The 11,970-nt window shown below is 39.4% G+C and overlaps 2 protein-coding genes across 3 annotated transcripts; both read right to left on the bottom strand.

Moving 5' to 3' along the window:
* Nucleotides 1-22: 22 nt before the first annotated feature.
* Nucleotides 23-5,650, bottom strand: LOC117473346 (transmembrane protease serine 9-like). 2 transcript variants are annotated; one of them, XM_034118899.1, is made up of 15 exons: nucleotides 5,566-5,584; nucleotides 4,771-4,791; nucleotides 4,430-4,592; nucleotides 4,046-4,314; nucleotides 3,804-3,949; nucleotides 3,410-3,722; nucleotides 2,797-2,959; nucleotides 2,422-2,690; nucleotides 2,180-2,325; nucleotides 1,786-2,098; nucleotides 1,230-1,331; nucleotides 968-1,139; nucleotides 617-882; nucleotides 430-539; nucleotides 23-331 (listed from the first exon to the last, which is right to left on the bottom strand). In XM_034118899.1, the coding sequence occupies exons 3-15, from the start codon at nucleotides 4,453-4,455 to the stop codon at nucleotides 74-76; spliced, it is 2,553 nt and encodes an 850-aa protein (XP_033974790.1). In that variant the 5' UTR covers nucleotides 4,456-4,592; nucleotides 4,771-4,791; nucleotides 5,566-5,584; the 3' UTR covers nucleotides 23-73. The 2 variants fall into 2 exon arrangements, with proteins under 2 accessions (XP_033974790.1, XP_033974791.1); XM_034118900.1 differs by having other exon boundaries at nucleotides 968-1,331; nucleotides 5,566-5,650.
* A 4,520-nt stretch (nucleotides 5,651-10,170) lies between these two features.
* Nucleotides 10,171-11,823, bottom strand: vkorc1 (vitamin K epoxide reductase complex, subunit 1). Its single transcript, XM_034118903.1, has 3 exons — nucleotides 11,542-11,823; nucleotides 11,090-11,199; nucleotides 10,171-10,894 (listed from the first exon to the last, which is right to left on the bottom strand). Exons 1-3 carry the CDS (start codon nucleotides 11,802-11,804, stop codon nucleotides 10,683-10,685), a joined length of 585 nt encoding a protein of 194 aa, XP_033974794.1. The 5' UTR covers nucleotides 11,805-11,823; the 3' UTR covers nucleotides 10,171-10,682.
* Between the last annotated feature and the right edge of the window lie 147 nt (nucleotides 11,824-11,970).

Genomic DNA, 11,970 nt, shown 5'->3' with positions numbered 1-11,970 from the left:
GCATTTACAGAATGGGGGCTTTGGATGATTTGTTCAACTTTTAAGTGCAACAATGAACTACTTCACAACAGAACTAACATCCTGACACCAGAAACAGTGAGGTAATGGGGACAGCGAGAGAGAGGACTAATGAAATTGAGAAACTTGCTGCATTTCCTGTTGCTGGAGACGGCATGTCCCCAACTGTCTCCTTTAAGAAAGAGCTGAATCTTGAAGCTTTGGCAAAGACCTGCAGATCAGCACGGACTGATTTATTTCCACTCATGAATACAACGGCCACCTGGAACCAAGAGGCATCTGACTTGCAGAGCAGAGGGCCGCCATGATCCCCCTGCAAAAAAACAAACAGGAATCATCATCAGTGGGTTACTGAAAACATCTGTCCAATTACAAGGAAAACTGATTGCTACATTTGAAAACTTTATTTACCTGTTGAAGGTTCATGGCATAAGTGCAAATGTTGTCAGAACCAGACCCAGTCCCACAGCTTGCCACTTGAGTTTCTATATCCCGAAGACCTGAGCCGGCTTTTTGAGTGGCTGAAAAAATGAATGTATTAAGATCTACTGAATAATACAGATTTTTAAGTGAGCAAAAAAGCATGATAGAAGCTTACCTCCGCTCTTGATGCCCTTATCCCAGCCTGCCACCCAGCATTGAGTTCCAACAGGGAAGCTCCGGGCTTTGCTAACATCCATACACACAGGCTGGATAAAATCTCCTGTGCTGGCTCGCTTAGTCAGCTTCAGCAGAGCAATATTGAGGCCCGTAAATTTGCTCAGAATAATTTTCTTAACGCCCCGAGTCATCACAAACTCCTCATTTCCATTCACTAGGCGCGGGCCCAGCAACACTCTCCACTCACGCTTATCTGGATTTGAGCTGTCAGGAGGATGAAGAGCAACATATTGCATTATTTCACTGCTAAATGTAACTTTTATAAACCGAAAATCGCTTGTATACTTACGTGGAGAAGCACTGGGCAGAAGTGAGGACAAAGTTTTTAGATATCAGGGTTCCTCCACATGTGTAGACCCCATTTTTGTAGAGACTAACCATCCAGGGCCACATCCCTCCAGGTACACGACCACTGTCCCCGGCAGCACGGCTGTTCAGGGGAGCTTTGCCACACATTGGCGCTGTATGAGAAAAAAATAATCTGAAATAAACGACAGGTAGAGAAAAATAACACGATCCATTTTTATTTAGCATTTTTTCAGGACACTCACGTGCAGCAGTGGTTACAGTTTGGGTCGTGGTGCTTGTGGTTGTTGTGGTTGTTGTTGGTTTTGGTGTTGTTGTTGTTGTTGTTGGCGTAGTCGTTGAGGTAGCTGGAAGACACATATTAAGTACAATTAGGCAAATTGTAACACCAAAAATGATTGACTAATGTTAAGAAATCAACTGACAATTAATGGATATACCTATTTTTTTATGTTTTTATTAACCTGTAGTGTCTCCCCCAATAAACCCAAATGTGTATGATTTTATTTGAATTATTTAATAATAAAAAAATCAGGACACTCCCGTGAAGGAGTGGTTACAGTTTATGTTGTAGTACTTGGGGTTGTCGTAGGTATTGCAGTAGCTGGAAACATATTAAGTTAAATTTGGCTTTAATTGCATATTTATATATATCATTTTATGAAACTTGTGGTGTCAACAAAAAAAGCTCTTCATGTAAAAAGAGAACAGTGGAAGTGTCTGAAATACAAGACAGGTTACCATTTTGGATAATATAATGGAAACTTGAGTTTATGTGAAGGTTTGAGAAAGAACATTTACATTCAGCGCTTTTTGTGGATCCTGGGTCAGTAGCAGTGTCTGGTTCTGCAGTAGTAATAGTTGCAGCAGTGACAGGAGGAGGTAGCAGACCAGGACAGGTGTAGCTGTTATCAGCATCCAGTCCACTGGAGCTGAACTGGACAAAGCCTGGCTTATCAGATTTGATGTGGGAGTTGATCCAGGACTGGTAGTTGGACACTCTGGCGTAGACTCCTGGAAGTTTGGGCCGAGCACAGCCAAAACCAAAACTAACAATTCCAGACTGGACCCAGACGGAGCCCTGCTGGTTCACCATTGGACCTCCTGAGTCACCCTGAGAACATTTGAAGGAGACGTCTGAGCATTTCCTCAACACATTTTACCAACAAGTGACAGATTCGAAGAAGCAGCCTACCTGACATGAGTCTTTGCCTCCTGCCAGAAGACCAGCACAGATCATGTTGTCTGTGATTGTACCGACTCCATTGAGACAGTTACACTGTCTGTTTCCCAGAACTGGCACCTCCACTTCTTGAAGGGTTTCAGGGAACGGTAATGACTCTGAGAGAACAATAACAAGAGAGATTACTCACAAATCCATATACGGTTTATAAAGACAATGAAACCAAACTCTTTGTCAGCAACAAGCAGACTCACCTCCTTCCTTGACTGCACCCCAGCCCGTGACCCAGCTATCAGTGCCGCTGTTGAACACACTGTCACCGGCTGCCAGACACACAGGTCTGATGTAGTCTGTGAATTTGACTGGTGATGAGAGTCTGAGCAGAGCTATGTCATTGTTGCTGGTGTCACTGTCATAAGCTGGGTGCAACACTATCTCAGCAACAGTGCTGGACACTTCATTTGGGTTATTGCCCTGCAGGTTCTGACGGCCCAGAGAAACCCGCCATCTCAACGTACTCTCACTGAAATTAAAATGACAGGAAGTTGTGTTGGGTTTAGGCAAAACATGGACTAAAGTATAACCATAGACCGAGATAGTGTACATTGTATAATATTATAGTAACAAACCTTGAGAAGCAGTGAGCAGCAGACATCACCCACTCACTGTTGATGAGGGATCCACCACAAACATGGCTGCCAAATCTCTGCAGACTAACCTGCCAGGGCCAACTTCCAGCTGGAGCGTCTTCACCTCCAACTATCCTGGTATTCAGGAGAGTGATGCCACACACTGCACAAAGGAGGAATTGGTACAAATAACAGTACCAAACAAACTGATAAACTGTAAAGTCAACCGAAAAGTCAAGGCGATAACTGCAGGAAGTCAGTTCGTAGCGAGAACCATCCGTACATTTTGGGCCAAATATTTTCATTTAATACTGAATCACACCAGTCAGAGACATCGGATCTAATTCTCGCAATGTCCTGAAGCAAGTTTAGCATGGAGAGTGTTCTTATAGTCTTTGAATGGTTAGAGCTTAGATAGATCTGAGTATCGTCTGAATAAAAATGGACACTGATATTATGCCGTTAAAGAAGTTGGCCAAGAGGGAGCATGTCAATGAAAAAGGGACCTGGTCACAGCACAGAGCCTACGGGCACCCTACAGTGAACTCCTATTGCAGCTGATCTGCTGGAAATTGCAAGCATATTAGAGTACTGCAGTAGTCAGGATACTTACATTTAGCACTTGATTCTGTGAATCCTGGGTCAGTAGCAGTGCCTGGTTCTGCAGTAGTAATAGTTGCAGTGACAGGAGGAGGTAGCAGACCAGGACAGGTGTAGCTGTTATCAGCATCCAGTCCACTGGAGCTGAACTGGACAAAGCCTGGCTTATCAGATTTGATGTGGGAGTTGATCCAGGACTGGTAGTTGGACACTCTGGCGTAGACTCCTGGAAGTTTGGGCCGAGCACAGCCAAAACCAAAACTAAGAATTCCAGACTGGACCCAGACGGAGCCCTGCTGGTTCACCATTGGACCTCCTGAGTCACCCTGAGAACATTTGAAGGAGACGTCTGAGCATTTCCTCAACACATTTTACCAACAAGTCACAGATTCAAGGAAGCCGCCTACCTGACATGAGTCTTTGCCTCCTGCCAGAAGACCAGCACAGATCATGTTGTCTGTGATTGTACCGACTCCATTGAGACAGTTACACTGTCTGTTTCCCAGAACTGGCACCTCCACTTCTTGAAGGGTTTCAGGGAACGGTAATGACTCTGAGAGAACAATAACAAGAGAGATTACTCACAAATCCATCTACGGTTTATAAAGACAATGAAACCAAACTCTTTGTCAGCAACAAGCAGACTCACCTCCTTCCTTGACTGCACCCCAGCCCGTGACCCAGCTATCAGTGCCGCTGTTGAACACACTGTCACCGGCTGCCAGACACACAGGTCTGATGTAGTCTGTGAATTTGACTGGTGATGAGAGTCTGAGTAGAGCTATGTCATTGTTGCTGGTGTCACTGTCATAAGCTGGGTGCAACACTATCTCAGCAACAGTGCTGGACACTTCATTTGGGTTATTGCCTTGCAGGTTCTGACGGCCCAGAGAAACCCGCCATCCTGAGTTATCCGCACTAAATTGAAAATGACAAAAACTTGTGTTGGCTTTGGAGAAACATAGACTAAAAGGATAACCGTAGTCAGAGACAATGAACATTTGATCTTTTATTACTTTACACAGTTACCCACCTGGAGAAGCAGTGAGCAGCAGACATCACCCACTCTCTGTTGATGAGGGATCCACCACAAACATGGCTGCCGAATCTCTGCAGACTAACCTGCCAGGGCCAACTTCCAGCTGGAGCGTCTTCACCTCCAACTATCCTGGTGTTGAGTGGAGTAGTGCCACATACTGGAAAACAGATCATTATGGCAATACTTTAGAAACAAAGTCAGTTTAGAGTTTTTGTTTGTGTATTTAAAAAGTTAGAAAATCCAATTAGTTTAACTTTAAAAATGCCTAAATAAGAAGATGCGGTAATCCAGATAATTAAACTGATTAAATTTATATCATTAAATATTGAACTCACCATCAAGCTGAGCATGTGATTCTGGGAAAGAGAACAAAAAATCGACTTTTATCAATTGGAAAATACTGGGTATTACAGTATAAGGCAAACACACAAAAAAAGTATTCTATAGTCATGTTTATGTACCACTGTCAAATAATGCATCTCTAAAATAAAACATTACAATTTGTAATGTATGGAGTTATCTTTTACTGATGAACTAACTTCAGAGCTAAACAGATAAAGTTATAGTCATTTTTATTTTAAATTGTATAACTTTTATTCAAAAGACTATAAAATGATAATCTGATTTATCAATTAAGAAAGTCCTAAAGTATGTCTCTTCATTAAAGATCTTGCCATTTTTTGATATATATATATTCCATTCTTTAATTATATAGCACTTGTTGGCATTTCAAAATGATTTACAATGCCACAGAAAATACTTTTGGGGTAAAAAAAATGCATGGAAATTACAGAAATTGATACCAAACTACAAAATGTCGGGCACATCTTTTAGAGGAAACCTGAAAATACATTACAGTGGTAAAATGTCTACTTATTACTATTTCATCATGATAAGCATCTAGCTATTCATATGTTTTTATTGTAGGCTAATCTAAATTTACAATTTAAGGTTTTCAAATCATACTGTTCACATCTAAAATACTCATCAGTTGAAATGGATGTTCCTTAATCACAAGATAATGGTAACAAACAGTTCAGAAAGCTTTAAAAATCATGTTAATAGTAAGTTAAATCATTTTAAGACCTTTTTTTCAATAAGGCCTATCCTCAAATGTAAGTGTGACTTACCTGCAGTTAAAATGCAAAAAGTCAACACACAGATCCACTTTCCTGAAGCCATTGTGTGACTGCTAGACTCCTGTTTGTCACTCTTTATATACTCATTTTGACCTGTCACCTGCCGGGACACGTGCCCCTCCTATCAAGCACCCCCCACATCATCTAAAAGAGTTACAGTTTCCTTGTTTGTATTGCTCAACTTTTGTGAATAAATGACTATACGATGATCCATGAATGTCCTTTTATACAGAGCTAAGAGGCCACTGTCCTGACTATAAGTCCCTTAACTGTAACAGTTTAATCTGCAATGAGGATAGTTGTTTTATTAGTGAAAAACTAGATTAAAACAAAGTAAAGATTATTACTCCAATTTTATTTGACAATTAAAACAATTTGATATCAAATTGGAATATGAGTGGTTTGAAGACCGAACTTCCCCTTTCACAGTCCAATAGATCTGAATAAATATCTATTGCTGCTACGCTTCTTTTGTGTTCCCTTAAATTACACTTTTGCAAACGCAGATAAGGTACAGACCGAACATGTTTGTAGTTGAAAAATCGACAGCAGTGGAACATTCTTACAAGATGTGACTAAACTGTCTGTTGTCAATGTCTGCATTATGTATTTCATCACCTTGGCCAACTTGGTGTAGATGAAAAGGGTATTTCAGAGTTCACTTCCATCCTTGTTTTGACACTGCTGTCTAGCTATTGTCCTGCTAATGACGTGACGTAGCATTAAGGCTACTCATCCCACTTAAATGCCAGAGGTTAAAAAGCATACTGTATCTACAGTATGATATCAGTTGCAATAATTACTACATGCTTTAATCATAGTTGCTTAGTACGCCCAAAATAGGGCTGCAACTAAGGATTACTTTCATAGTTGATTAAACTGCAACATTATTTTCTCTATTAATCCATTAATCCTTTTGTCAATAAAATGTCAGAAAAAAGTGAAAAATGTCAATCGCTTTTTCTCAAAGCCCTTGGCGATGTCTTTACATTTGTTTTTGTGTCTGTCTAAAACGTAAAGATGTTAATATAATTAGATACAAAACAGATAAAAGCAGTATAAACAGCATTTTGTGCCATATTGACAATGGATCAATTATCAAAATGTACCTTTTTTTCTCCCTATCAATTTATCCAAAACAGTCTATTCTCAACCCATCCGAAAAACAATGGTGTTATTTATCATAATAAAAGAAATATATACATTCAAACCGGATATTGGGTTGGTTAGGCAAGATCAGTGGTTCAGCTGCAGCTTTTTCATATCAAAACATAACATGAAGAAATTCGTCATCCAGAGTTTCAACAAAAACCTTTCCTCCACTACCTTGACTCTATAACTCATCACTGATAATAACTTTTCTTGTCTTTCAATAGAAAGACAATACAAAGAATCTCAACAAAAGGTAAGGACCTCAACCTAAGTTATGTAACATTTTAAAACAACCCAGCAGGAAGTGAACTTGATTAATATTGTTCTACCATTGTTCTCAGCAGAACGGATTAAATGTATGTCCACAGTCATGTTAGGACACAAAAGTTACTAAAATAATGTACTCCAAAAAGGTTTAAACTGTGCTATTAAAGCATCCAACAGCAGGGAAAATGATCCACAATCCTACAGTTTTAAACAATTTCCCAACTTGGGATAAATAAAGTATGCATGTATGTATGTATGTATGTATGTATGTATGTATGTATGTATGTATGTATGTATGTATGTATGTATGTATGTATGTATGTCTGCCTGTCTGTCTGTCTATCTATCTATCTATCTATTAGAAGTAGAGGGATGTATGCTTTAGTGGCATTGCATGCATGTTTTCTGGTTGATGTTTCATACATTAAAGTATTTAAGGCAAGTCAACATTTTGTCAGGTAATCATCATCATCATCAAGGTCCATTTTTAAAAGACATACACTCTAGAAATAATATTACTGTACAACTTCAGATGTTTGTTGTTAAAAATTATCTGCCAAAAAAGCCTGCCATGCAAGTTTTAATGCTTTCCTAATTCCTGAAATGATGGCATGGTTAGTTTTACCAGAGAAGAGCCTTTGAGCTGTAACTACAGTCAATTTAAATGATTGCATTAGGATTTATTCTTTCAATCTTAGTAAGACGGCAAACTTTAAAGCATGATTTGATCACACATATTTTCTTGTCCAAATAGAGAATTGACTCACTGACCTCAGAACCAAGTAGTCCAACATCTCTACATTAAATGGACCTGTGTTGGTACGCTGCATTGCAGAGTTAATCCAGAGCCACTGTGGTAAGAGAGAAAGGTAAACACAAAGAGTAGAATAAGATTTTATCTGTGGCTTTAACAGTTTGCAAAACATGGCATTTACTCTGTGTAACTCTCTTGATCCTAATCTTTAGCCTCTTGCAATGGAAGGTGAAACTAAAACCATATATCATACTATCAATTGAAGTTCACAATGTGTTTTTCTACTACATTTTCTGTGGTAGAGAAAGCAATCTCAACTTCTATGGTTTTAAACAAAACAAGTGCCTGCGGCAGAAGTGGTATATAAATTCGCTTTCTTTTAAACCACACATTGTGAAACTTTTGAAAAAACTAAGAATAAAATTAGGTTTTTTCTTTAGAAACAAGTCCTGTTTTTCTTATGAGGCCAAAAAGAGACTAGTGTCTGCAACCTTTCTGTCTGTGCTGGATTATGGAGATGTGGTTTATATGAATGCATCTTCTCAGTGCCTTCACTCGCTGGATACCGTCTACCATGGTGCACTGACAAACATCACAAACCTCAAAACCTTGACGCACCACTGCAACCTATACGCTCGTGTTGGATGGTCTTCCCTGACCACGCGTCGACTGATACACTGGCACATCCTTATATATATATAAGGCTATTCTTGGTGCTCTTCCTCCTTATCTAAGGATCTACATTAACAGAAAATGCACAGGATCTTATCGGCTTCACTCCGAGGACTTTTTCCTTTTAACTGTACCAAAAGTCCGTACTGAACTGGGGAAGAGGGCGTTCAGTTACGCTGCTCCTGAAGCATGGAACCAGCTTCAAACTGAGCTGAAACTCAGAGAGCTGGTCTCATTAAACAGACTAAAAGCTACTATAACTGACATTGAAGCTGGCCGCTGTGTCTGTAAATGCTTTGGCTAAACTTGGTGTATGATTGTGTTGTGATTGTGTGTTAAAATTGTCTGTAACTGTGCTGTAACCATTCTTGGGCCAGGACTCTCTTGAAAAAGATAATTTTAATCTCAATGAGACCTATCCTGGTTAAATAAAGGTAAAAGAAATATATATATATATGCTGAAATCCAACTTGAATGATGTCTGAACATTTGACACAGCCAGCTCATCGTATGAATGGCTTGTAAATACAGTAGTGTAGACTTTCTTTTGGTTTTCAGCTATCAACACCACATTTGATAATTAGACCCTTGCAGGATGGATACTGTTAAAATAAACATATAACATTGCTGCCATGTTTTAAAGTGTTAAATGATCAATCAGAATACTGTCCCAGAGGAAATCACAGTTGCTCCATTTTAGAAAACATAGAAATAAATATAGATCAAAAATATAATAAAGATGTCGATATAAACATAAGAAGTAAAAGTAAGAATGTGAAACAAAAAAGTGGTCAAAGGAATAACGGGATAAACACAAATGACTAATTCACTGGCTTTTAAGAATATGTAGAAATGTAGAAGACTACCTTATGAGGAAGGAAGCTGTCTCTTATGAGGAAGAATGTCTGTTTGTGACGCAGTCTGTCCTCACTCAATCAACCGTCAGGAAGAATGCTAACAAAGCTGCTGAAGCAATATTGTATTGTGAAACAAACTCTCTCCTTTCTACACATTTGTAAAGGATTGACACTTTCTTTTGTGTTGTTTCTATTGGTCTAGGCTTTGTCGTTTAATTGAACAATGTGTTGTTTTGGACACTGTAGTTACCTCTAAAGTGAATGGACACGTGGAAAATGACATTTGTCTTCATTTTTTCTTTATCAGATGTTTGATGAAGTGGCAGCAGGAATTAAGTCCTACAGTTTGACTGAAAACTGATGTAATGGACAGATTCTGTGCCACAACTAAATCAATCAATTTGTCCCAGTTGGATAAAATGAACACTAGTGACAAACTACGCTGTGTCTCAACAGGTGGGGCATCTTGTACCTTTCACTGCATCCAGAAAATCAATAGCAGCAGTACTAATTTAGACTTGCTGAATAGGACGTGAAATGGTGTTATGTAACAGACTGTAGTGAGTGAAAAATGTTTGGGCAACAAATTGGACGGATGCAAAACCAGAAAATTATACAATTTTACATTATGCGCCATTTCAGATTACCTAAATGCGACTGGCTGGGCGCATAGCCGGTCTCATCAACTTACTTTTATACTCCTCAATTTTTAGTTTACACCCACTGTCAGTTGATGTAGCTAACATTAGCTATGTTTGTTTGGCACAAAAGGCCTGATTTATCCCATTATCCTGCTGCTTTCATGTTTGTTCTTCATCTCAAAAAGATTCTTGAGATCATAGCAAATAATTAACCTTCCAAACAACACAAGCTGGCAACAGAAACTAAAAAAAGCATACCTGGTAAGCAAGCAGTTAGCCATTTTATTTCTGAAGACCATATCACATTACATGGGTTTGTTTAACCATGTGAATACTGTGGTTTCAAACTAACACTTTACCTCTACATTCACCAGGATTATCTCGTGCTTTTTGGCTCTATCTCCTGGGTACACTGAGTAACTGCATGTCTCTTCATTGTTTTACCACCTAGTATTTTAGAATGTGGATTAATGTATTCCCATTTTTAGGATCTTACATTTCTTCACAAGCGAGGCCTTAATCACATGAGACAAGAGTTAGTGTTCAAAGATGTGTGTTCACCATCACAAATGCACATTCTTATACAAAAATTACAGCAACTCTTACAGGTTTCTGTACTAAAAATCATCTTGTACATTTTCATTGATGCATATATCCACTCCTGTTTCTCTGAAAAGTCTGAACAGCATGCAGAAGAACTGTGGAAGACAACGTGCTTTCAGATCCAGTGAGGCTTCAGGTGTAGAATTTCACAAGTATCCCTTTTTATCCAGCCTTTTCCTTCCCTCCTTCAATTGCTCTTCTACGTTTGATGTTGGTGAAGAGCAACGCAAAGTTGACAATATATGTTGACACGCAAACAATGCAGAAATCCCCCAGAACAAAGGCGAGAATAGATGCAAGGTAGAGTGAGCCGGCCACAGACACCCAGGAGAAGAGGACCAAGAACATTGCTGCTTTTTTGGACAGAGACAGACCTGAAATAAAAAAAATGTTAGATATATGTTAGATAAGTAATGTTGGTGAAATCCTGCATGACTTATATGATTGCTTAAAAAATGTTGAGGCAGGGGCAGCTACAGTATGGTTGCCATCTGAATGTTACATACATTACTTAGCATAACAACACTCAAAACTGCACTGTAATTTGCAGGGGATAATGACAAACTAACCCAGGCCCATCTGTAGAGTGTAAAATATGATGCCAAGCACACTGTTGGGCTGGTTCAGAGGGTTATCTGCGGCAACAAAGAACTGGACCAAACCAAAACCACGTCCCCATCTGCCAAAAAAGAAAAAGGGACACAGTCAGGACATATTATTGAAAACAAAGTAAATAGATAGCCTACACAATGGTTTATATCTCCTGTAAAACAATCAGGCATGCAGCTTATAAAACAAAAAATGTAAAGAAGATTTTCTACTTGGTATTGTAGATCAGTATCTGATGTAAGGGGTTTAAAGCATTTTAACACGTGGCAATGTATTGGGCTGGAGATGCAGATTTAACAAGATAATGTAAACGCACGAAATCATTCAATTGTCGCTGAAGTACAAGTCGCGGTATAGGGATTATGCACAACTGAGCAGGTATGAGCAAACAAACCAGAAATAGCTAACATACCTGGAGGTGAAAACCTTGGAGCAGCTCACCGACTCCCCCAGGTCGCACATCGCTCTGTAATCTGGGTTACTTTCTCGGGACAGCTCGACGTGAAGCGCATAAACAGACAAAAACAAACCGAACACGCAGAGAAATACCCGCGTCTTTCTCTCCCATTTCGGCAATGCCATGTTTGTTAAGTTCAGTCTATTGATATGACTAGATGAGATGTCCGATTCGGTCTCCTTCCAAACTTCACTAAATTGTTCTCCTGGAGCGACCATAGACTGGAAGCGACGTGTTAAAAAATTGGGTTCTCGCTTTTGATTGGTCCGGTGGTTTTTGTCTCGGCCTCTCATTGGACAGCCGGATACAGACCAGCCAGAGGACTGTTTACTGTGTATTTAATGTGGACTTCAGTCTGTTTGGTGTTAGAAAATCACTGCTGGA

The sequence above is a fragment of the Trematomus bernacchii genome, unplaced genomic scaffold (genome assembly GCF_902827165.1).
Source record: "Trematomus bernacchii unplaced genomic scaffold, fTreBer1.1, whole genome shotgun sequence".
NCBI lineage: Eukaryota > Metazoa > Chordata > Actinopteri > Perciformes > Nototheniidae > Trematomus > Trematomus bernacchii.
This window is presented reverse-complemented; position numbering and strand designations above follow the sequence as displayed.